This window comes from Planococcus citri, chromosome 2 (assembly GCF_950023065.1).
Source record: "Planococcus citri chromosome 2, ihPlaCitr1.1, whole genome shotgun sequence".
NCBI classification, from domain to species: domain Eukaryota; kingdom Metazoa; phylum Arthropoda; class Insecta; order Hemiptera; family Pseudococcidae; genus Planococcus; species Planococcus citri.
In genome coordinates this window covers 64,889,675-64,916,844 of record NC_088678.1, presented here as the reverse complement: position 1 = coordinate 64,916,844, position 27,170 = coordinate 64,889,675, and the positions used below count along the sequence as shown (strand labels likewise).

The window sequence follows — 27,170 nt, the reverse complement described above, 5'->3', positions numbered from 1 at the left end:
CAGTGAGTTTTGTACCAATTCTTTCCGACATTAAACTAAACCACTCTGATGTGTGAAATAGCTTTCTTCAAATTATGAAATTGAAGACATTGAAAGAAATCGAGCCAAGCTCAGAAAGTAATCTTGTAAAATTTTAAAATTTTTGCTTCGATTTCAAAATGGAAAATTTTTTTTGAAGGAAAAAAATTAGTCCAAAAAAGAGAACACTGAATTGGGGACGAACAAAAAACAAATCCATAGCATAAAAACAAGTTATCGGAATAACTAACTGATCTCGGATCACACCATAAATACGAAGTTCAAGTCATTTCATATACATAATAAATGTATTTCGACTAGAGATGTGCAGTCTGAAAAGTGAAAAGTGAAAAGTGAAAAGTGAAAAGTGAAAAGTACTTTTCTTTCAATGAAAAGTTGAAAAGTTCCTACTTTTCATTTCACTTTTCAGTTATCACTAAAAAAAAAAAAAAAAACGAGTGACCAATCAATTTACTCATCAAAGATCACTGACCTCATTGATGAAGTCAAATATCAAGTTTCACTCTCTCCACTCTTCCACCTTCGCAATTCAGCACCTATTTTTGGTATTTTTCACAACATTTTTTTCAAAACTGAAAACCCCAAAAATGTTAGAGGCTCTAGAAAGGCTCAAAACTACCACTATTTGATTAAGTAGGTGAAAAAAAATGATTTTGTTTTTTTGTGTGTTTTATAGGCAAAAATACATCAATTTGAAGCTCTTACAGAGAGCTTTAAACTGAAACTCACACGATTTACTTTTCATACTTTTCACAACTTCACTTTTTAATGAACTTTTCACATTTCATTTCACCAAAATTACTTTTCTGAAAAGTGTTCATTTCTAATTTCGACATCTGATTCAGTCGTAAAATAATTCCCTTTTTCCAAAATTAAGGAAAGTTCAGTGCAACCATCACCCAGTTCAAAGCAAAAAATGTTTCAATTATTGACTACCTCCCCCTTCCACTTTCAAAGCTTTCATTTCATGACTTGATTATAAAAAACCTTCCAGGTTCGGCTGTTTTTAGAATTTTCTATAACGTCAATTTTTTTTCACGTTCTTGTTCAGTTGCGTTCTTGATTTTGTTCTTTTTAATTTGGCGCAGGCGCAGCGGCTTTTGTTCTTGTTCTTGTTGCATCCTTCACTGGCGTTCTTAGTTCCTTTACTGGCATGGATCTGTTTTCAAACGAACTGTATGTATAAATTGATTCAATTTTGACTGAATTATTCTTAAGAGTATAGACCTTATTTGACTGACGTCACAAAATGGCGGATTTGATCCTTATCAGTAGGTACCTTTTTCCTCAATTTTGGGTCAAATATGACGTATAAGTGGCACTTTTTGAAGAATTCTCCTTAAATATGTAAAATTTTAGAAAACTAACCAGAAAAAATGAATTCTCAGTCAAAAATACTTCAGTTTTTCGGCATTTTAATCTAAAATTTATCTAGCAGTGAGAAAAAAATCGAAAAGTAATACTTTTTTCAGGATATTGGGCCCAGAATTTACTGATAAGAAGCGACAACGTCTCTAAATTTACCGATTGTTTATGTTTTCAAGATATAGACAATATCGTTCGAATATGGTCTATCAATTTATTTAAGGGAATCATTCATGAACGAACTAAATAATTTTTTAAAAGAACCATTCGCGAACGATTTGATAAATTCTTCAATTTATGAATCAATTCGTTCGCGAATGATTTACCAAAAATTATTCAATTCATTCGTGAACGATTTACCGAAAATTATTCCCAAAAATTATTCAATTTGTTTGCGAATGATCCGCCAAAAACTAAGTGAATGAATCGATTCGTTCGCGAATGATTCATGTTATTCAATTCGTTCGTGAATGATTTACCGAAAATTATTCAATTCGTTCGCGAATGATTCATAGAAATCATTCAATTCGTTCGCGAACGACTCGTCTCACCAAAAATTATTCAATTCGTTCGCGAACGAATCACCAAAAATTATTCAATTTGTTTGCAATGATCCACCAAAAACTAAGTAAATGAATCGATTCGTTCGCGAATGATTCATATTATTCAATTCATTCTCGAATGATTCGCTAAAACTTATTAAATTTGTTCGCGAACGATTCACCAAAAATTATTCAATTCTTTGGTGATTGATCCACCAAAAATTAAGTAAATGAACCGGTTCGTTCGTGATGATTCGCAAAAATTATTCAATTCATTCGCGAATAATTCACCAAAAATTATTCAATTCGTTCTTGAATGATTCGCCGAAAATTAAGCAAATGAATTGATCTGTTTGCGAATGATTCATAAAAAATTATTCAATTCGTTCGCGAATGATTTGCCAAAACTTATTTAATTAGTTCGCGAACGATTCACCAAAAATTATTCAATTCGTTCGTGAATGATCCACCAAAAATTGAGTAAATGAATTGATTCGTTCGCGAAAGATTCATATTATTCAATTCATTAGCGAACGATTCACCAAAAATTATTCACTTCGTTCTTGAATGATTCTCCAAAAATTGGGTAAATGAATCGATTCGTTCGCGAACGATTCACCAAAAATGAAACAAATGAATTGATTCGTTTACGAATGATTCATAAAATATCATTCAATTCGTTCGCGAAATGATTCGCCAAAAAATATTCAATTCGTTCGTGAATGATTCATCAAAAATTAGGTAAATGAATCGATGCGTTTGCGAACGATTCACCAAAAATTATTCAATTCGTTCGCGAATGCTCTACCAAAAATTAAGTAATTGAATTGATTCGTTCGCGAAAGATTCATATTATTCAATTCATTCGCGAATGATTCCAAAACTTATTTAATTCGTTCGCGAATGATTCGCCAAAAATTATTCAATTCGTTCGTGAATGATCCACCAAAAATTGAGTAAATAAATCGATTCGTGAGTGAGTGATTCGCAAAAATTATTCAATTCGTTCTTGAATGATTCGCCAAAAATTAGGTAAATAAATCGATTTGTTCGCGAATGATTCGCCAAAAATTATCCAATTCGTTCGCGAATGATTCGCCAAAAATTATCCAATTCGTTCGCGAATGATTCGCCAAAAATTATTCAATTTGTTCGTGAAAGATTCATCAAAAATCAAGTAAATGAGTAGATTCGTTCGCGAATGATTCACCAAAGATTATTCAATTCGTTCGCGAATGATTCACCAAAAATTATTCAATTCGTTCGGGAATGATTCACTAACTATTAATCAATTTGTTCGCGAGTGATTCACTGAGATCAATAAATTTGTTCGATCTCCAATCGGTTGCGAATGATTTGATTTGATTTGATTCACTTTACTTGAAAACAGATCAATTCCTAATTCTTATACAATAGTTTCACAAAAACCGAATCAATCGTAAAATAATCGATCCGTTTGCGAATGATTCACCAAAAAATCAATCAATTTATTTAATCACCAATCGTTCGCAAATGATTTGATTCGATTAAAAAGATCAATTGCTATACAAATATTTCAAAAAGAAGTGAAACAATTCATTCGTGAAAGATTTTCATTTGATGAAAAGTCGGTCTTCTCATGTATAATGCGTGAGTGTTTTTTTATTTTTGATCTTATTCAGGAAAAAATTTGAATTCTATTTTGGTTCTTGTTCTTTGAAAAATGTTCCGTTCTTTCAACACGCACTTCTTATAAAACGATAATTTGATCAGGGTGCACTTACACAATAAAGAGTAAAAATCTATGCCCGTTACACCAAATTGAAAAATTCCGGTTTCATATTATCATGTTTGTGGCCATATCCACGGAATTTTCAATTAGGTCTTGGGCCAGAACTAGTTTGATCCACTTCATTAATAATGAATTCTCCTCTAGAATCAACTCTGTTTTTCACACACACATGAGGAATTGCAAGCCTACAAAATGACAAAACATCACATCTCAAAATCTCATATTATCGTCTTTGCCTTCACGACCATCTACGAGTCGATTCTTACTTCAACACGAAAGTACGAAGCGATGAAAGAAGAACCCCTCATCCCCCTCATTCACCCACTCACACAGCACAGTCTTCCTCAGGTCAAAAAAAGAAGAAAACTGGTAAAAAAAAAAATCTCACCATGTCCACCGAACACGATATAAAATCCATACCTACTCACAAGTACAAAATCTCATCGTCGGTATTTTTTCTTTCATTTTCATCGTCGTCATGCTCGTAGCAGCAGCAGAGTAAACTAAATTATTCTCGGAAAAAATGAAAACGAAGCGAAAAAAAAAGTTAGGATCGAGGGACCATTAAGCAAGTATAAGTGTATAAGAGAGAACGGAGTTTTGTTTTTAACGGCAGTAGGTGACAGAAAATTGTTTTATAAAAAGCTTTTACGGTGGCTTTTATTAAATATAATCCGTCTCGCTTAAGGTAGCGAATCCATTGGATGGTGCGACGTTTAGCGTTTGAGAGAGAGTAAGATGCGATAAAAACGAGACGAACAGAATACGCCGCCGAGCCTCGGGTGTCTTTTGTAATAGGGTAGAAGATTGCGGTTCGTCGAATCAATTGGGCTGCGATCGCCGACAGCGAGTAAATTTTCTCTTCTCGGTGTTCGTTTTTCTTCTACGCTTTTTTTCATCTCATTTTTATTTTTTCTCATTCGACAGATAATAATAATTGGTAACTACTACACGAGGAAAAAAAAGAGCGGAATTTTCTTGCTTTTCTTCTCGACTTTTTCAATCTGTAAAATGCTGCGCGAGCGAAGAACGTAGGGTACTTTACTCTTGTACTTTGCAATGTAAGTTGGTACTAAACTAGCACGCGACATGTTTATGGTAAAGTTTCCAACTACATACATACAGGTTCAAATTTTCATCCGAGTATTGTAATTTATGGCCAAACGATACGCGATGGAAGTTAATCGTCTGGTACTATTATTCGCTTATCGTATTGGAAACGACTACGCGCTAATGCGAATATAATTTGTGGAAATTTGCTAACTTCGCATATTCTCGTCGAAATACCAGCGTCCAGGCAGTCGATAATATACTCGACTATTTGGTCACCCCGAAATTTAATTATCGTTTTCGTGAAATTTATGCTCCTCTCTTAACCTAATTGTCAGCCTAATGATATCCTAGCATAAAATACGTAGATATGAGATTCGTATTCCTCGCCAGGTTGCCAGGTAAGTATTTGCCCAATGCTTCTGATGATTGCGATGGTGATGGCGAATTACACAATCTTGCACTAACCTCTGAACTGCCAAATCGACGAAAAAACAGCCGAAAAAATACCCACACATAGAAAAATCTAGGTATCTTCTAAAGTGGTTGATTTTTTCCCCACACACGACGATGATACTGCTGAGCAAAATGGCGTACCGTATAAAATTTTACAACCTTATTTGTAAATAAGTTTCTAAAGTAAGCTAGAAATAGCACGAACGATATATCGCCTAGAAATATTGAAAGTGAAGAATATGGGCTTATATTCATAAATATGTAAATATTGAAATCAAATATTGGGTGCTTCCTTCCGGTATTCATAACGGTTGTTCTGCCAAACAATACATTTGCATAATATCATCGGTGGTTCAAGTGGCGCGCGCCAGCGTCCCTTATCGTCTCCACCACCTTCTCTTCGCCATACCTACGTGTATCGACAGCATGTTATTTTGGTTTATTAATCAGGCCTGCTACCCTGATTAATGAGAACAAGTCGAAGCACACGATGGATCTGCCTAAAAATGAGGAGGCATTTTTAAAAAGATGGTACGGGATTGAGAATCGTTCCGAGTGTAATTTTCATTCGCCAAAGCTCACACTACAAGATTTTAGGGAGGCTCGTCGTAAATTGAGAGGCGAAGACTAAGATGGATCAACAACGAGTTTAAATTCATCAATCTGGCATTTTATTCGGATGTGAGAAGAAGCAGAGAAGTTTAGATGAAGAAAATTATACACATATTATTTCATGAAAAATGGAAACAGATCGAAAGTTTAATAAGGAACTGAAAATTCCACAAACAGAAATATACGAATAGAACCATCTTACTTAATCATCGAGGATGCTGCATCTTATTACATAAAGTTTCATTGGTAGGGACTGAGAGGGAGGGAGAGGGAGGAGAGTAAATGTGCAGAAAATCTGAGCACCTTTTAGCTTTTTTTTTTCAAGTATGAGGCATTCGTTTTTACCCATCACAATTGAATAATTAGAAAATTTCTCACACTTGCAAAATTTTTAAATTTTTTTTTCAGCCAAAAATATTATTTCTCGATAATCAAAAATGAAAGTGAGGTGGTTAATTGCACTGGTTCATTCGCTGAAATCAGATCCTCACCATCTGAGAGTCTACTTCCCATACAATGATCAAAAAATAAACTGTAATTGCATAAGACCCATTTCTAGGCAACAATTGAAAAAAAAATCTCCCAAAAATATTCTCATCGAAATAAAACCCACAAAACATTTTATCGAAAGCCTCGTCAAAAGACCGTAAAAACGATATCTAAGCAACGACAATCTTTAATTTAATTATTAAAATTACCCATCAGATAAAGGGAAATCAGATATTTCTAAACGCTGGTACACGACTACACGCTAACGATATCATATTAAATGATACGTCCCTCGAGAGAGTTTTTCCTCTGCGCAGTGCTCCCTTTTACTTATGTACGTCTACGTACAAATAGTTCTTGTACATTGGCGTGCGTTGTGTCGATGTCGGCGTGGCGACGACCACTGACGCGAGGTGACGTTCCGTGGCTAATATAAGATCTCCCCTTTCCATTCTAAGGGTATCGTTTCGTAGCCTACTTATGTAAAAAATATACCGCAAAATTTAGTGGTCTTTTGAAGCATCTTTCAATCTTTCATCCCTGATTTTGTATAGGCCACTTTTCACTTCCGGTAGCCTTGATTTACTTGTAAATATGGAAATTCCACGATTTGATATGCTTGAAAAGCTTGTCTAGTAGGTACAAACGTTATGTATGTACATGTACAACTGAGGCTCATTTCTTTGAGCAGGAATTCAATTACCTACCATATTTCATCATTTTAAAAATGAGTCAAGTTCCTCATAAGTGCTCGTCAATTATGTCCAGAAAATATAAAATTGACACAAGAAGCCTATAATGATGCAACCATATAACCTCATGGGTACTTACTTTTAGATTTAAAGCAAAATACACCGAAGGAAATTCGATTTAGAACCAACATATGTATTTCCCTCTGATGACAATCATTATGTTTATGTACCGAAAAAATGATGGCTACGGTCGAGTACTTTGAAAAGAGCAGTATTTTGTAAAAAGTGTTCAGTTGATCATAATGTCTCGTAATGTGAGGAATAACTTTGAGGTGCTCCAAGCCCTCATTAAAATGAATTCCAAACAACGAGCAAATGTGTTTAGAGATGCTGATGGTAGTTTAATAATTGCAATATGCGAATGTGCTTTGAACACTTTAAAAGGAAATATGCCATTAACAGAGGCTCAGAAGACAAAGTTATGTGGATTCAGACTGTTGTTACATGCTTTGGTACAACAACCTCGCAAGTGGAAAAGTAGACGAGAGCTTCTTGTACAGAAAGGTGGTGCAATTTTACCAGTGCTACTTGAAGCTATTGTTAGCTCTTTACTTTCACATTATTTGAACTGAGAAAAAGTTCCAAACCAGGATACATTTCACTGAACTATTCTCCTGGGCCACAATTCACCTTCAATCTACAATTTGTTGGGCACTTTTTCAGGGGGGGGGGGTGCGGACATATTTATAGGCTTACCTTATGCCTAGAGTGGAATCGTTGAGTCTTGGTGGTCTTGGTTTGGTCGATGTTGTGGGCCATGATTAAATTAGTTTTGGATTGGTCCTGGATTCTATAAGAGGATCAAGGATGCCATATAGGTGGAATGCCTGCTATAAGAAAAGAACCTCCATTTGGACCAGATACTTACATAGAGGGCGCTAGTGAGCTGGCAAATGTTTACATTTTTCAGACAGGGCTTTTCTTATCAGTGTTTACAAAGCCATTATAATTTCAAGGGTTAAAACTGAAAAAATAATTTGATGTGCATTATTTTTACGATTACTGAAAAAATAATTTGATGTACATTATTTTTACAATTATTATTGCATATTAATCATGACCAAAACATATTTTCATTTTTAACTCGTAAATCCAACGTTATTGGTAAGATATGATTGATAAGAAAGGGTTAAGAAAAGCCCCGTCTGAAGAAGCTGAACAATGGGCACACTAGTGCCCTTTTGTGAGTGCCTGACCCGAATTGTTTCACCATAATTTGGTTACATTTTTTAGATAAATTCAGATCAAGAGATGTTTATCATTGACGAATCAGAAATGATCAGGACAGTTCACAAGAAAACTTAAAGAAATGAAGGAAAGTTCGATGAAGTACCAAAATTGTTAGCAAATTACCAAAATTAACGATATGAAAACCGTTGAAAATGAAAAGATGAAAAAAAGTGCATCTAACGATGAAAAAATTTGATTAATTAATATCATCAAGACTAAGTGAGATTATAAAAATATTTCTCAAAGTTTCAGAATAATCAGAAAACTATTCACAAGAAAATCATTGAAAATGAAATTAGTTTTTCAAAAACACAGAAATAGCTTATGAGGTCTCTCAATATCACCGAAAATAACATGAATTGACTTGAACATCATCAAAATAAAAGTGACAAAAATTGTTGGAGTAACACTGAAATTATTGCAAGAAAATAAAAAGAATCGCATAAAAGTTTGAATACACTTAATAATTATGGATCTGAAAAATTTGTAAAACTGACAAAAATGGTAAAGAATTGAAAAACCTATTTTTTTCATTTTTTCAGGTTATTCATCATTTCTTTTCCAAAAAAATAAATTTGAACAAAATTTTAGAAATGTACAAAAATGTTAATGGTCGAAACATGATAAGTACACTACAAACGTCTAAAATACAATTATACTACAAATAAAAGCCAGACAGACATGTCGCCAACCTTGGAACGCAATACCAGATGCCAGGCAGCCTTCAGAAGCTGGATACAGAGGTCAATGACCTCAGGCGACCATAGTGGAAGCCAGGCGGCCTTCAGTAACCAGACAGACAGGTCAATGACCTTAAATAACTAGACAGGGTGCCAGACGGCCTTCAAAAGCCAGACAGACAGGTCAATGACCTTAAGACACCACACAGAACGCCAGACGACCTTCAAAATCCAGACAGACCAATCAATACTCTCAAGAGGTCGGACAGGACGCCAGACGGTCTTCAAAAGCCAGACAGACAGGTCAACGACCTTTGGAAACCAGACTGAAAGCCAGCAGACCACCTTCAAAAGCCAGACGGACAGGTCAATGACCTTACAAAGCCGGCCAAGATACCGCAGGCAGTTTTCAAAACCCAGACAGACAGGTCAATGGATTTTTGAATCCAGAGTGGAAGCTAGATGGCCTTCAGAAACCAGTTAGATAGGTCAATGACCTTAGGAGGCCAGAGCCATTGGGTGAGTTTCACCAATTATTGGCAAGTTTCAATTGTTTTTGAGTCCTTTTCAAATATTTTTTCGTCATTTTAAACACATTTTAAAGAGTAAGTATGTATGCAAATTTCACTACATTATGCTCAAATTCTATCAGTTATTTGGTACCTATTAGCAATTATTGATTTTATGCCATTTTAACATGCTGTAATGACCTTTAAAATACTTTTATGCGAATTTTGACGACATCAATTTTTAGAAATTTTAAGGTGATTTCAGTGATCTTTTTTATTTGTACTTTTTATTTAAGCTCCACAGATTTTTGAACATATGTATCTCGAATTTCTAAATTTTCAACTACCCAATTCGAAATTGTTTTAATGACTTCAAGTATTTTTATGCCATTTTCAACATTTGCCAAAATTTGCAAAAATATCCCCCCCTCCCAACCACCATATCTGAAATCGTATTTTAAAGCTACAGCTGGACTTTTTTTTCGAATTAGGTAGGTGAACAATTTTAAAATTCATTAACAAAACTTTGAAATTAAACCAAAGACCATTCCTTTGGTCGTAAATTTGCAACTTCCTTCTCCTTCGTTTCCTTTTTTTCGCTCAATTTAATCAACTTTTTTTCTAAATCAATGAGACTTCATCGGATGAAAAATATGTAAATTTCGATCACATCTAGACACAGAATGTAAAATATTAAATAATCCATCCTAAAATAATTATGAGAATTTTAGCAACTTCGCCTCTCTTCCTTTCCTGTCGTAAAAACTTTCGACCCACATCTACGCCGACAATATCCTCCACCTCACACCTCTCTTTCCTCTCTCCCATCAGATAAATTCGAAAAGCTTAAAATCTCGTCATTCTCTCACCAGTTCAAAGTTGTCGTGAGAGCCGCCGAACCGAGATGCGGCAAAGGCAAGCAGAAGCAGGCGACGAAGAAGGAACGGAATATGCGATAAAAATGAACACACAAGATTCAGCTTCAGCATAGCATTCGCGCGACGAGTAGATACGAAGCGGACGGGTGGTCGGGGGGCGCAGGGTGGCGTTTACAAAATGAATGTTTTGTTTCGGCGCGCGTAACTGTCGCAGTAAAATGCCACCGTAAAATAATATATTTAAGCCGAGATAAAAGCTCGACGTAATTAATAAAACAGGTTGAAGCGGTTGTAGAACATAATAGAAAATACAGTACGTATTCGCGAATCGAGTTGACAGTATTACAAAGGAAAAAGGTACAGTTTCGCTGTTTAAATACATGTTGGTAATTCAAGACGGTTAGCACCCATGTGGAATATCAGTATTTTGTTGTTCCCGTGAGCATAAGACATCTTCCTTTATCAGTATAATGGTTTCTCTTATCCCAACACGTATTATTAAATTGCCTTGTTTATCTTAAACATTATACGACATCGTAAAAGTTTTAAATACTTACCATCCATATTCATTAGATTCTTACATCTGCTCCATTTACTTATCTATTTTGCGTGCGCGCTGCGTCGTCGGTCGCGGTGCACTCGTCTTTAGGATGAGATGAAGATTAACTGCATGATAGCGCATTTGCATATGTATGTATGCATACCTGTAATACAAACAAAATACATAGAACATTATTTTAGGTATTTTCATGCAGTTCGAAACAGAATAAGAAGTTACTCCATGTTTAAAAGTAGGCTACAAAAAACCAACCATAGTCACCAAGAAAAATGACTGGGGGTCTGAGAGGCTCTGTTTAAAAGTCACATAGAAATTGAATCTTTTATACAATCTAATTTCAAGGTGAAAAAATTCGTAACTTCTCAACTTTGGAAAATTGTCAAAAACTAATCCCCTTCAATTTTCAAAAAAAAAAGCACACGTATCAGTTAAGGTGAATACCTCCATTTCTCCTCCACCTCGTCATTCCAAAGAATAAAAAATGAAGAAAAAAAAAGGAAGAAAAATATGTACAAAACCCTCCACCACATGAAAATATTCGCGCATCAACGAGATAAATAAGTTTTAGCCATTGGTGATGCAGCATTTGGCAGATTTGAAAAATGATGCTTAGCCTGTTCGCTCGTTCGTTCGCGATAAGGGTTTCGGTATAGTCAATAAGGTCTGTTGTACTGGCCGAACGCCCAGAAACTGACCCTTATGGCGGAATATATAAATATTTGCAAGATTTCTTTATAAATATGATGGAGTTAGACGTTGCGTAAGTTTCATAAAACAAATGGTTTTTTACCCTTCGTACCACCTCCTTTTCCTACAACGTACTCGCCGCTTCTACGTTTCGTTCATGTGCTCGGTTTTGCTACAGGCAAAAGCAATATGCCCTTTATATTTATGGAAATGAAGTGTATTTTTATGTGTAGTGTAGTACTATGGCATAGCACAGCATCGCACTCTCTCCTTTCTTTTTCTTGCGGGTTTTCTTTCGAGTGTACGTATACATGAATGGAAATAAAAGGGCAAGGTGCAAGGTGCAAGGAGAGATGGGAGGATTGTTGTGAAAATGTGAACTGTTCAAGAAGGAGGAAAACGATTCGCGTTTATGAAACTTATTTAAGCTTATCAAATTTTTATACAGAGGTCAGCTTTAGAGGGTTCTTCTATTTGTTATTTTTTGACTTTGGTTTATTATACGTACATTTACATGGCAGGGTTCAATTGGTATAGGGGGAAAACAGCGAAATCGTCAGTTTGATTTGTGGGAGACTATTTTTTTGCGAGGGACTTTGACTACTTACCTTTTTCTTGTGATTTTTAATTTGGCCAGTTGAAAGAGAATTTTTGAAATACTTTGGAAAATGCTCCCTCTCTGCACCCTTTCCATGGGCTGCATGCAAATTAAAAAGAATTGTACAAGTGGCAGCAGACAGGATTCATTTTACAAGCTGTATCATCGTAAATAGAAAATACAAATTCAAGGCATAATTTTAGTCCGTTTTGGTCCAGAATCGTCAACTGGTTCTATAAATAATGGTAATAGAATCCGTAAACGGTTTCAACACGCGTGCGCATCCTACTCGACTACCTATACGATTTTCTGAGCATTTTGGTGCGATTATTTTATTGGGCCATAAATTGTTGAAAGATTACTTTCACTGCCCAAGCAGCGCAATCTGCAGATTACCGAAATAAAAAATTGGAAAAAATCGAATTCGATCAACTGTAGAGAAAGTTCGTCCCTAAATCGAATATTTCTCGATCGATACATCGACATAATATCAACAATGTATTAAAGATGTTGTATCGATAAAATGTCTAGATATCGATCGAAAAATATTCAATTTAGGGAGTAACTTTCTCAGTTAAAATTAAAAAATTTTGATGATTGAAATTTTATCAAAAATAATCTCTGTTTGAGCTGACAGTAGCACTTACATAGAGTTTTCTATCGAGAAATACAGATGGAAAGTCTGTACTAATTCAACATTTAGCAGTGGAATTGGAATCTCGATAACTCGAAGCTGAAGGGAAAGGAGTTGACTTCGAGTTATCGGAGTTTTCGAGATAACGAGATGAATTTTGCATTGAGTCTTATGGGGAGTTGAAGAAACAGACCTTCGAGTTACAGGGGTTTTCAAGTTAACGGAGTTCGAGTTATCGCGATTCCACTGTAACTGGAAAAAGGTGTAATACTTTATCAAAGAATACTGAACTTATTCATTTTTATGACAAAAATATGTCGATGTTGTCATAAAATGAAATTGAAAGGGAACGTAACTTTTTCGACCCATATTTCCTGTCGATATTTTTAAAAGCTCGCTTTCGATATACCTAACAGATGAAAAATCGCGAACATTTTCATGAATATTTTTGAAAGATTACGTCGAAAATTTATCTAATATGAAATCAAAACAAAATAATAAGTTTTTCGACACAGATTTTCGGTCGCTCATTTCTCAAAGCCCACTTTCGATACATGTAGATAAAAAATCGCGAACTTTTTGATGAAGATTTTCAATCGATTAAGTCTAAAATTCAATGCAGAATATCTGTTAAAAATAATCAAATTATCTGACTATAAACTACATAACGATTTATCTTCGACAAATTGGACTGCTGATAAGGTAGACAGATTGTACTACTCGGATGTGGTTTCACACGCTTAGGGAAAACGTAAATAAAATCATTATATTATACATACATATCAAAACCATCAACGACTACACGTTCTTAATTAGTGATTAGTCAGTTATTTGTCCATTTGATTGACAAGAGCTAGGCGGTTAATGCCATGAAAGACGGTACAATGTTGTGAAAAAAACATTTTTATCGCATGAATGAAAACTTCACTAATTAACCTTAATAATTACTCGTATTATCATCACATTCACATAGAAGATGCGCAGAAATATCCGAGTACACCCAAAAAAGTTATTTGCCAAACGTTTTAGCTGGTTCCAGAGAATGATAATAATTCAACACATAATTGGTTGTTGGACTGAGGTTATAACATTACACCAATCATAATTATGCGTCTACTTCAAGTTGCCAACTTATATGTATTTTCAATAAAAAAAAACGTTCTTAAGGATATACTCGATATTTTTAAGTACCCTGTATCAGTAATTTGATAACAAAGTATATGTGCTCTTTTTGAAATGTTCTGGAGTTCGATTACCCAAGATAGAGTTTCGTCGACAAATTTCTTTCTTATTTTGTTATTCAATCACGTTCGTGTGATATTTGTCCCATTTAATTCACCAAATTTAATTTTTTTTTCCGTAATACTTCTTATAAAACTGACGTGCAGGATGTAGGTATATTATACCTACCCAATTTAGGATTTAAAAAATCAATGTATCTACTGCTACATAGAAGCAGTACCTAATGCTGCTGCAATGATGTTCAGACAATTGAACCGTGAATGACAAAAACAAAAATTATAAACAATACCTAATGAAGGTTTTTTACTCGGGGGAAAAAGTTCATGCATGATGATGTATTAGTACGACGACTTCATACGCGTACATGTTCAATAGAAAAATGTCTGAATGTATTTCAGACATTTTTCTAGATTATAGAATAAAATGTATGATATAAAACATGCAATATTATTTCATACATGATCAGACATGAGCATGTGGGGGATATTTTTCTTTGTACATATGATCATGTATGAAGTCGTCATGGAACTTTTTTTTCGAGCTCATACGAGTATGCCAGCGTAAACTATGAAATTCATATTTTTCGTCCTGATCAAATTCGTAGGCTCTGACTAGGCGTCGTGTACCTACAAATTCCAAAATGAAATATTACTTTTATCTCCTTACCTAAGACTTCAGCATTATCAACGTCTAAATTACAGTCGAGCTTTTACTACTGAAATAGTTATAATCAATATCTTTAAAAGGTCTACTGATAGGGTTATATTTTTTTAATTAACATTACTCCTATTTCACAAAACCATGAAAGATAACATACCTGTTACCTACGTATAGGGTGTCCAAGAATAAGGGGTTTTGATAAGTTTTAATAAGCCAAAATGGAGGAAAAAATTTTCCAAGTCAAAAATGAAAAATTGAATAACAATCAAGAAAATTAGCGCTTGAGTTACCTATTGTTTCAATGCGCAAAATGAAAGCTTCTAATCGTACTCGTATTTTATTGAAACAATCTCTAAAATGCCCATTTTTCTAATGATTATTCAAACCAACTTTCAAGCAGAGAATTTTCTTTCCTCCTTGTTAAAATCCAAATTCCTTATTCTTGGACACCCGGTATATCGCGAATTTGAAATCTAAAGAATTATAAGTATTCTGACAGAATATATCAACATGAAGATAAATATTATCTAAATAATCATCAGTCTTACTGTAGATAACATGTAGCTAACATAGGCACCCGTATACAATGTACCAGGCAGCTATTCGATCTATTCACTATAATATCTTCCGACTAAGTAGTACATATTATAATCATGGTTCTGTTTAGCAAACTTTTTTTTTGTGCATCAATACCATGCTACATTTTAGGTAATCCTGACGTTAGTTTGAACCCAGCACTTGATTCGCTACCTGCCTTTAATGAAAAACGTGAATTAGCTGATGTAAGAATACTTACTTTCAAATTTTGCGTTTAACATGTTCTTATACTGTAGAAACTAAGAAATTACGTATAGCATATTTATTATGGTTAATTTTCTAGGTAAACGAGTCAATTGAAGGTGATTTATTAAAGTACTGTTCCACCGAAGATAAACAGAAGAAATATTTAAAAGAAAAGCTTATTAAAGCAGTAATGAAAAATCGTCGTTATCAGTATGAAGATGTAAGTTGTATTGTGCATACTTTATTTTCTTATGCTGTTCAACTTATGCATCAAACGAGTGTCAAATGACCCAATGTTTGCTTTCTGTTGCATAATATTACTCTCTGTTGGTTTTTGATAGCCTAGGTAATTTGAAATTTAATTGGACAATTTTACACAAAATTCTGTCGTTGATAGACCGTTGTTACACGAGTCTGGGGGCTATAAGATCTTATTTCTTATAGTGCATACAATGCATACATATTTTATTTATTTCAGTATAGGGTGATCCATATAGTGATTTTACTGAAACCTAGGGCTACTCGAAACGTAGGGCACTTAAGTATATATGTACAAAGAATCGAATCTATCACTGTACACGCCGCGCTGTACGTACAGGGACGAAATCAAGGGTGACAGCAAGACAAGCCCCCCCCCCCCCGGTTCATTGACAAAGTTGGGAAATTTTTTGAAATAAATCAAAAGTTGGGAAAATGCAAAAACTGACAAGAAATCTACGGTTTTGACCACCTAGGTAACTTAATGGAATTGATTTGGCCGCTATAAGGAAGATCCGACCTGACCTGTAGATGCTTGCAGCTTTCATGCAAGTTTTTTTGTCAACTATCGACCAGGTACATGCTGCTGGCGAGCGTCATAAGTCAATTCAAAGTACAGGGGGTACACAAGGTTTTTGAAGGTCGAAAAAGATGAAAAAATCCACTTTTCTCTCCTTCAAATTGCTTTAAGCAGATGAATTTTGGATTGCTACTATATGCAACTTTTGATTTCCTATCCACTGCTTCTTAACTGGACTTTTTAAAAATCTTTTTCACCCCTTTACCACCTCAACATTTTTGTTTGTGGTCTAACTCCCAATGCCCAGTAAGCCTTATTTTTCGTTGGTTTTAAGGAAAATCAGGCTGAAAGTATGTACTAGTAGATACATAAATGATGAAAATGCTTGTTGTAAATGCTATAGACTGAATAATTTTATAAAACTTGGCTCCCCAGCAAACCTTACAACGATTTTTTTTTAAAAAGGTGGTAGTTCTTTATCTTTACTTCCTTTTTTTGAATTATAAGCGGCTATCTACTGTTTTCTTTTTCAAGTGTGCCTTGCACAGTCAATCTGGAACTTGAAAACATTTTTTAGCTAGAAATATCAAAATGAAACAAATATATGAGTTGGCATTTTCATGTTTGTAGCCCCCCCTCCACCACCACCACAACCACATCCCCATCCCCCGAAGAACCTCTTTGGTACGGCTTGGCGCTGGGTATACCTACACCTACCTACATGTATTTTCTTTTAATGATCATTGTTATCTTTTTAGAGTCACAAAATAAAAAATCTGGTGAAAGAAAAAAATGAGGCACAAGGAATGGTCTGCGCTTGTTTAACCAGGCAGGCTTTGGAAAACGTGGAAAGATTCGCATTCCCACCTGTCCTGTACAACAACGATAACTTAAGTCGCTATGCTAAATGGATGTTAGCACTACACGTATATGAAACTCCGATACTTGACGGAATCCGTGAACTACTTCGCACAGCGAAACTAACGTATACAGCCTTTGCCTCCGCTGCGGATAACGTACATTCCTTGATCTCTAGCGATTTCGCCCATCCGCACTTAGAATCGTATAATTTACCACAACATCAAAACGAAATTCAGGCCTTCTGCTCATTCCTAAGTAAGATAAATCCACGTAAAACTTTACCTGCAGATCTTTTGAGTGATGAACCAGGGGAAAAAGTGGCAGTCACATTACACAAACAAGCCGCAGAGTTGGTCTGTTGGGCAGCGTTCAAGTATCCCACACCGATTACTACCCCCGAATTTGAATACGAAATTTGTCATGCTTCAAGTATGTAAACGTTATATTATACTCAAGTTCTATGTATGTTAAAGCGTCACTATCTCACTACTTCTTCATTCTGAGAAGTTGAATGGCTGTTCGAATGTTCGCAATGGCAGCTCATGCTGATTTTTCCTCAACACGAAAAATTATCGTTTAAAATAAATGGGTGTTGAAGTGTATTCAATCAACAAAAGAATTCCAAAATTTTAATTTTACTTCGAAAACAAGAAATAGGTAAATCAATCCGAGCGAAGCGAGGATGAAAACTTTTAAAAATTTGCCATTTAAAATTTAACAACACTGTTTTTGATGTGAAAAACATTTTGCTGTTTTTTGTTATGTAACGTTTGGTCAAGTCTGCCTCTCTGTTCTAGCAAAGCGAGAGCAAGAGCTATAGGAAATTTGTTGTTTAGAAGTATAACAAAGTGGTAGTTCGGTTGGTCCGCACAAAGCGCGGACTTCGAACTTTTACTTGTTCAAATAAAAATCTTAGCATGTAACCAATCAATATTCTCACTCACACCAAACTACCTACATGTCCTTTTGTATTCACACTTCATACCAACCTCGCTTGGTCACTTTCAGTTGCAATTTGTAATACAACATATTTTTTAAAACCCGCAACTCGTAAGGGAAACAATGTTGAAACGAAATGAAGGGATTGGGTTGTTACACTTTGACCATTAATGTTTTGAAATGCATGTTACAGTTGATTGGTTTTCTGCAACGATCATCATTCGAGATGTAAGCGAAGTCGATGAACCGTTAATAAAGAAATATTTAAATACGGTAGGTAGCTATATGTACTTATCTACTTTAATTTTATAGGTAGGTAGCAAGGCACATTAGCTTTGCGTTAAGTGCAACCCCAATAGGTAAGAAGTAAACCTCGATAAAATGCAAGGAAAGCATCCTTTCTTCACCTTCAACTGATTTTATGTGTAAATGAACCACGACACCACTGTTTGCACTGCATAGTACATATACCGACTTGGAGAGATATGCACATGCGAATCAACTTTTTACGCCTACCTATTTATTTACCTAGAATGTTTTTCAGATACTCGACGAGGACCTATTTAAAGGTAATGTGGACAACCTGAAATCTGAAAGGATACCTCTTCAAATATGGGATAAAAAAGATCCAAGTGTAGCGAAAAAATCAGGTGTCTTTGACTTGATTTTTCACCTTGCTTGTAAACCGTTTAGCGAACTTTATTTACCAGCAAAGAGCGCGAAAGGCGACCAAAAGAAGTTGAGCACCGGAGATTATTATGCAAGTGAGGTAAGTCAGGTATATATGTACTTATAGGCATGTATGCAACTTACTAACAATAAAACTACCCACAACACAACAGCAACAGTAGAAATCACATTTTTGGTTTCGTTAATATGATTGCTATATTGATTTCAGATAAGAAAGCGATTATCAAGTGGACTCGGAAAGACGACCCTGCTGCTATCATCGCTCACAACATATGTACGTGATGTTCCGGAGAAGTATCGTCCTACAACCACAACCACCACAATAACACAGTAGTACTAAGTTCAAAGTTGATAATTATCGAGTTTGTACATCGTCTACATTGAAGGAATAAAATCTACAAACGTAAACTTTTCATTTGTTTGGTCATTGGTGCATGATTTTGCCATTCCCATCTACAATCTACATAGGTAATGTGAAAAAGGTTGATTAGCAGTAGCACGAGATAATTTCTGTAAAGCCATAAAGAATCTTCAAATCTTCGAAAAGCTGCGGAAATTCACACAAAAATGTTTTCGAAAGGTGATTCCTTGATCTGATATTCCATTTTCTTTGCAAATTTCAAAGTCAAATACCTAACATCACACAATTTCGAGATATTTTTGCTCGAAAAAACATAATGTGTTTTTGAAAAAATTAATATAACCCAAAATACAACAGGTTATTTTTTCGCATTTTTAACATCTTCGGACATTGCAATATTTCTCAAGTGAGGAAGATATCAATAATGCCTTTGGTCTAAAAAAAAAAAAAGCATCAAGTTCTTGAAAACTACTTTATTCTCAATTCGAAATCGTTTTCAATCACCTTCTCCTTCCCCTGCCACCCACCTAAACCACAATCACTTTTCGAACTCCTCAACGACCAAGCTTTTAATTCAACACCAGCAACGCAACAGGTTCGATTCCAAGCTTTCTTCCATCAGCCTCTTAAATTTATATTCTCCTTTTGAAAATACGATGAAAAAAATTGAAATCACATCTCAAAACCCCACCAAAGTCAACAGCAAACAGCGAAAAAGCGATTAATGGGAAATCTAAAGTAAGCTGCCGAACTGCTGTTTAGCATATCAATTACAACAACAACGGAGTACAGCTTCGAGCCATGTTTAAAAGCTGAACGTCATCTCGACCCCGTCTCGCTCCTCCCTTTTCATTTCGTATCGCTGTTTTCTCGCATAAAATATGCATATAGATTTGTTTCTTATTTACAGGGCCGTGCCAGCGCCACCTCAACCGGCGCAATTTAAAACGTTATACTTCGTTATTATAAATAAGTTGGTAATTCTACCATCGGCTAAAAATGTCCTCTCTTCAACGTACTACCCAGTACCTACCTCTCCCCCAGTCACTATCTTGGCATTTCTTCTCGGAACCATACTCTATGGTCAAAACAAGATCACACGATGGTGATGGAAGCGAGCGAAGTAGTCTTGAAATGCTGAGCATGCACAGAGAGGAATGAGCAAGATCATCCTCTCCTCTCTCTTCCTCCTCCTCATCGCATAATCTGCGACGATATTACAAGTATGTATAATGCTACATTAAAGAAATATTTTAGGTATTTTAATAGCTTTTCGATGAAGCGAAAACTGACTCAACATGCATAACTGAAAAAATATATGTACTCGGTATCAGCGAGAGAGAAGAAGGGAAGGGGTGCTATAATTCTACATGTATGTAGTGCCACGAATACGAATATACTCGCATTCGTTTGGTAAGGTACTTAAATCAAACATAAATATACTCTTCGTCGGGTACATTAGTAAGTATATCGTAGAAAAATGTTTAAAAAGTAAAACTATATGCACGTAGAATCGTATAATATAGATGGAGCATAGGACCATGTTATGTGTGTAGTGTGTACTACCATGGATTTCATATGCGAAACCGATAAATCATAATCAATGATGCATGCGCAATTACATTGACGTTGTTGATGTGGTACAATTGTAAATAAATTTCCGTACCATCGCGCTATCTGAACGCATTTATCAGTATAGACGATATAGTCGAGTATATTTTACCACTCGATAAGTACACCGCACGAATGTGATACATTTCACCTAGATTATGGCGAATTTACGATTTACCGAGGTCTTTTTGCCTGCAATAATGATTATTTAATACGTATAAAAGATATATTTTTTTCAGAAGAGCTTTTCGAATTTTTGGCAGGATTTTTTTTTTTCGTCAGCATTTGGATGGTTTTGTACAAAAACGAGTCAAGTGGTTGGTTTTTTCACTTTCCAGTTAAAAATAGACGAGTAGGAATAGTGGCGTCTTAGTCCATGCCATGCATGATTCGATTTTAGAGCATTTGACAAAACACTAAAAAATTTTCAACTGTGCCAAGGAAAATCGAAATACGCAGGACTCCGAAATACACCACTCGCAAAAATTTCAGAGGGCTGAAATTCATTTTTTGATTTTTGGCGAATTTTTGGAAATTCAAATTCGGTCCATTTGTCTTGAAAAAAAATCAAAATATAATCAAATTGACCCATAATGCTTAAATTTGGTTTGAACCCTATTTTCGATCTCTTGAGTCCACTGGTGATGGTTTCGAACCGTTCTGGAGCCATCGGAGGATTTTTGGAAAGGTACTCTAGTTTTCGAAAAAAAAATCACGTGAAAATTGTATGTAATTTTGTTGGATTTAAGTAAAAATTGTACCACCTTCTGATTCCCCCCCCCCCACTTTCAAAATTACAATTATACGTCATACTTATGAAGAAAAATTCAAGTTCTGAAACTGGACATGAAAGAAGAAACATAGGAAACCTTTGAAAAAGTCCACTAGACAGAAAAAAGAGTCGTGAAGACTCACCTGCCCAATGACTTGTTTATGTATCACTGAGATTGAGGGCAATTATTTCCTCCTATTTGCCCCACATCCCTGTCATTTTTCCTACATTAGGCAATTAGGTAACAAAATAGCTGAAGATGAATTGAGTAAGCATAGAGGGAAACGATAGAAAGTGATAGGACACCGTGAACAAAGAGTGGTAAAATTATTTATACGATTGCAAGAGATGGTGGCGTCTACGGGTCCTCGGTGGTAGGTTGGGGTTGCGAACTTCTTCGTAGTGCGAATACATACATACGTAGACCGTATACATGCCACCGCACCGTATACTAGTGTATATTTAGTTGTTCTTCTACGGTGGTACGGCAAAGCAGCAGACGTTTGGAGGGCATACCCTGGCGGAATATATACGCGTAATAAAATATCAAACAATACATATCTTGCCGTAGAGCGGAGATATTTGCCGCCCCTTCGCCTAATAAAGATGAGCTAGCTGTCTTGCCTTACCGAGCGAGCGCGCCGAGCAGAGTGTGAAAATGGCTGGCTCTGTGTATCGGCAACAGAAGCATACAGCAATAATAATGATTATTTTCGAAGCAATTCCCACTTATATAAAAGTTAACGGCGAATAACCATAACGGCGATTAATTTTACCCTTGATAACTTTTATTCGTTGTAATAAAACACATTTCCAGCTAGAAACTATCGTTAAAAAATGGAACCGTAATAATAACGACATTCGATGATTTTACGTGTCATAAAATCGTCGTTCGTTTGGTCCGTTTCGTATATTATTTTCTTTATTAACCCGCGCCAAGTCTCGCGCGAATGTTCCCGGTTAGTTAGCGCCGAATTACAAATGAGCTCTTCTTCTCCTCGTCGTAGAGTAAAGAGAGGATATGGAAGAAGGAGGAGAGGTATTCGTTGTCATCGATGGTGTGAAAATTTTTACAAACTTTGTTGAAGCCCAACATATACATTGGTATAAGGAGTTACAAGGCAGGTTCCTCAGACAAAGACTTGTCCGAGTACCCATCTTCAGAGGTTCTTTTGTGTTTCAAACCTAGAAAAATTACTCGAAATTGAAAAAACTATTTTTTTATCACTATTTTACATGCAGAAGTAATGAATTCAATATTCAAAAAAACTGACTTTTTTCAATTGAACTTATATTACTTAGCTAAGAAATCCGAAGTTCCAACCACTATTTTATCAAGACAACCATTTCTTCAAAGAACTGATTTTCCACAATTTCATACAAATTTCTCAGCAATTTTACCAAAAATTACAACCATTTAACGATTTTCTCAAAGAACTATTTCCTGAGAATATTGACAAAAAAAAATTGGTACATTTTTTCAACAACCCGTCAAAAATTCACACTCACTAATAATTTATAGTGAAAAAATGGAAACTTTTTTGACCATTTTTGCAAAAACAAAATGTTTTGAGAGATCTTGACAAAATTAAAAATTTTCCTTTTTGAGATTTTTACCAGAAATGGACACTTTTTGACAATTTAGACAAAAAAGGACGCTTTTTAACAATTGTGCCAAAAACGGGCATTTCTAAGCCATTTTACCAAAAATTGAAGCTTTTTGACAACTGTTCCGAAAATTGACACTTTTTGAAAACATTTTCCAACAATTTATACTTTTTGAAAACTTTTCTAAAAATTTACACTTTTTAAAAACTCCCAGAAATGGACTCTTTTTGACAAGTTCTTCAAAAATTAACAGACAACTAAATAAGTATTTCAAAAATTGACATTTATAGACAACTTTTTAAAAAATTGGCACTTTTTGTAAGCTTTTTCAGAAATTGATTTTTTTAAACAACGTTTTCAAAAACTAACACCTCTTGACACCTTTTTCAAAAAAATTGACACCTTTTTTAAACGTCTAGAAATGGACTTTTTTTGGACAACTCTTTCAAAATTCAACACTTTTTGACAACTTAGTATTTCAAAAATTGACACTTTTTGTAAACTTTTTCAGAAATTGACTTCATTTAACAACGTTTTCAAAAACTAACACTTCTTGACACCTCTCTCAAAAAAATTGACACTTTTTGAAAACGTCTTGAATTGGACTCTGTTGGACAACCTTTTCCATAATTTACATTTTTTGACAACTTTATCAAAAATTTATGCTTCTTGATAACTTTTGCAAAAATCAACACTTTTGGACAACTTTTTCAAAAATGAATTCTTTTTGATGACATCTTTTCCAAAAATTAATACATTCTGACAACTTTTCCAAAAATAACCACTTCTTGACACCTGTTCCAAAAAAATTGACACTTTAAAAACGTCGAGAAATGGACTCTTTTGGACAACTTTTTCAAAAATTAATTGGCACTTTTAGACAACTTTTCCAAAAATTGACACTTTTTTGAAAACTTTTTCAGAAATTGACTTTTTTTGACAACCTTTCAAAAAATTAACACTTTTTGACCCATTTTTCAAAAATTAATTTTTTTGACAATTTTTTCAAAAATTAACACTCCTTGACACCTTTTTCTAACAATTTTCCAAAAATTAATACTTCTTGACAACTTTTCCAAAAATAAACACTTCGTGACACCTTTCTCAAAAAATTGACACTTTTTAAAAACGTCTTGAAATGGACACTTTTGGACAAATTTTTCCAAAATTTACACTTTTTGAAAACTTTTTAAAAAATATAATCTTCTTGATAACTTTTGCAAAAATTGACACTTTTGAACAACTTTTTCAAAAATTGATTCTTTTTGACATCTTTTTCCAAAAAATTAACACTTCTTGATACCCTTTTCAAAAACATTTTCAAAAAGTTAATACTTACTTTCTGACAACTTTTCCAAAAATAACCACTTCTTGACACTTTTTTCAAAAAAAAATTGACACTTTCAGACAACTTTTCCAAAAATTGACACCTTTTTGAAAACTTTTTCAGTAATTGACTTTTTTTGACAACCTTTTAAAAAACACTTTTTGACCCATTTTTAAAAATTGATTCTTTTTGACAATTTTTCAAAAATAAACACTTTGTTACAGCTTTCTCAAAAAAATTGACAGTTGACACTTTTTAAGAACGTCTAGTAATGGTCTCTTTTGGACAACTTTTTCAAAAATTTACACTTCTTGACACCGTTTTCAAAAACATTTTCCAAAAATTAGTACTTTCTGACAACTTTTCCAAAAATAACCACTTCTTTGACACCTTTTTCAAAAAAATTGACACTTTCTGTACGGAGAATCGAAGAATAACGATAACTCCTGACTTAACAGAATATTAAACTTGCCTAACATTCGACAAAACGAAAACAAACTTTCAACAAAATAAATAAATATTTATTCTTAACGGTCATTGACCTTAACGATCAATAAACCAGACAAATGAGACTGAGCAAAATGCTCGACGACTTTACTTTACGACGACAAGAATAATATTAACGCGAACTAACTTAGTAACTAACGAAAACAACGAAAAAACAACGATAATTTAACAGCCAACAGTTTACGCGATTTTACGAAAAGAACAGAATTCCATTTAATACGTAACCAACAATATCTATATCGCGAAATCGAAATTCATTTTTTATTTAAAAATAAAAACTAAAATTACCGAACACAGTTCGTTACGGTTACGATTCCAATTTTGCCAACACCCCACCATAAAAATATTTTCCCTAACACGCGTACCACTTAAATAAACGTAAAACTTGTTGCTTCTTATTAATACTGGTGTTTGTAAACACTTTGAACCAAAATATTTTTACAGCAAAATTTCAGTTAAACTAAACTAATATTACATAAAAATCGACTCGAAAACTTAATTTAAGCGTTAAACAATGACTCACAGAGTCTGTCGAATACGGTACGTGTAGTGGCTTTGGTCAAAATATCGGCAAGTTGATCTGCCGAAGATATCTTTTGCAAGTATATTATCTGTTTCGTGACTAAATCGCGTATATGATGGTAACAGACATCTATATGTCTGGTACGTTTGGATTCGACCGTATTCGCCACGGCAATCGCTGCATTGGAATCGCAATACACCGGTACGGTGTCAATACGAACTTCCAATTCAAGAAATAAATTTCGCCAAGCCAAAACTTCCTTACCAGATGAACTTAAAGCAACATACTCCGCTTCACACGACGAAAGACTAACACAATTTTGTTTCTTGACTACCCAGTCAATAACGTTGCCATAATGTAACACGAAAATTCCAGACGTTGATTTTCTGTCTAAACAATCACCAGCGAAGTCCGAATCTACGTATACTCTTACAGAGTATTTATCAACGACTTCAGGTATTACGTAGGTAAGTTTCACGTTCAACGTACTACGTAGATACCTGAGAATACGCTTACTATATTCGAATAGCTCCTTGTTTGCCAAGTGCTGGTATCTGCTTAGAAAGTTTACAGCAAAAGCGATATCGGGACGTGTTCCCCTTGCTATGTAACTTAAACTTCCTAAGAGACCACTCACTTTGGTTTCGTAACTTTTATCGAGCTTGAGATTAGTAATCTTCAAGTTCGGTTCCATTGGAGTTAAAATACTATTCGAATTAGACAGCCCGTAATCATTAACTAACTGCTCGATATATGAATTTTGATGTATTTCTAACTTTTCTTTACTACGATTAATTTCCATCCCAATGAACTTCTTGCATTGTTCCAGGTCTCTGATTCCAAAACGCTCATTCAATCGCTTGACCAACCACTCAATTAGACGATCATCGCAACCTGTAATTAGAAAATCGTCTACGTAAACGACAAACACGCAACGTAGAGGATTTTCGGCATCGAAGTAGACACACGGATCAACTTTGCTCCTTACGAAACCGAGCGAAAGTAAATACTCATTCAATTTTGCGTTCCATGACTTGGGACTCGTTTTTAATCCGTATAACGAACGTTTAAGAATATACACAACACCTTTTTCTTCGTTAGTCCCTTTCGGTGGGTTGAACATAATACCTCGGTTTATATCTCCATTGAGAAATGCAGTACTCACATCTAGCTGTCTCAACTGCCACTTGTTGACCATAGCTAGATTGAGCATCGAGCGTATTATCGGTTGATTAGGTGTTGGAGCGTATATTTCATCCAATTCATAGAAATGATTGTCTTTGAAACCACGCAACACCAATCTCGCCTTAAATTTCACCCCACCATTCGAGTTGATTTTTTTCTTTAGAACCCACTTACTATCTACTTTCGAATTCAGATGCTGAATACCAAACATCTTTGATCTCCATCGCCTTTAACTCTTCATCTATCGCTACACGCCAAAATTTCGCTTCAGAGCCGTTCAACGCTTCTTCATACGTAAGGTCATCGACCCCAGCGAGTGCAAAGCAAGCAAAATCGTCGCTACGTTCATCTGAAGAAGATGTATCGATCAAACTACGATCTACCAAGTTATCACCGCTACGTTCGGCTTCAGTAAGCTCATCTGGGTTTATCCAATTGGAGCAACCAGGAGCTGAATCAGCGTTACTTATCG

General features: G+C 34.9%; 1 protein-coding gene and 1 long non-coding RNA gene across 3 annotated transcripts in view; one reads left to right on the top strand and one right to left on the bottom strand.

The window, feature by feature from the left end:
• Nucleotides 1–27,170, bottom strand: part of LOC135837073 (uncharacterized) — a 245,445-nt gene that overhangs the window by 71,351 nt on the left and 146,924 nt on the right. For both annotated transcript variants that reach the window (XR_010557136.1, XR_010557135.1), the window contains one exon: nt 10,931–11,077. This is a non-coding gene — a long non-coding RNA (uncharacterized LOC135837073). The remainder of the gene's footprint in view (nt 1–10,930; nt 11,078–27,170) is intronic.
• Nucleotides 15,318–19,212, top strand: LOC135837033 (uncharacterized). Its single transcript, XM_065352166.1, has 6 exons — nt 15,318–15,535; nt 15,634–15,756; nt 17,073–17,604; nt 18,308–18,387; nt 18,659–18,883; nt 19,013–19,212. The coding sequence occupies exons 1-6, from the start codon at nt 15,407–15,409 to the stop codon at nt 19,136–19,138; spliced, it is 1,215 nt and encodes a 404-aa protein (XP_065208238.1). The 5' UTR covers nt 15,318–15,406; the 3' UTR covers nt 19,139–19,212.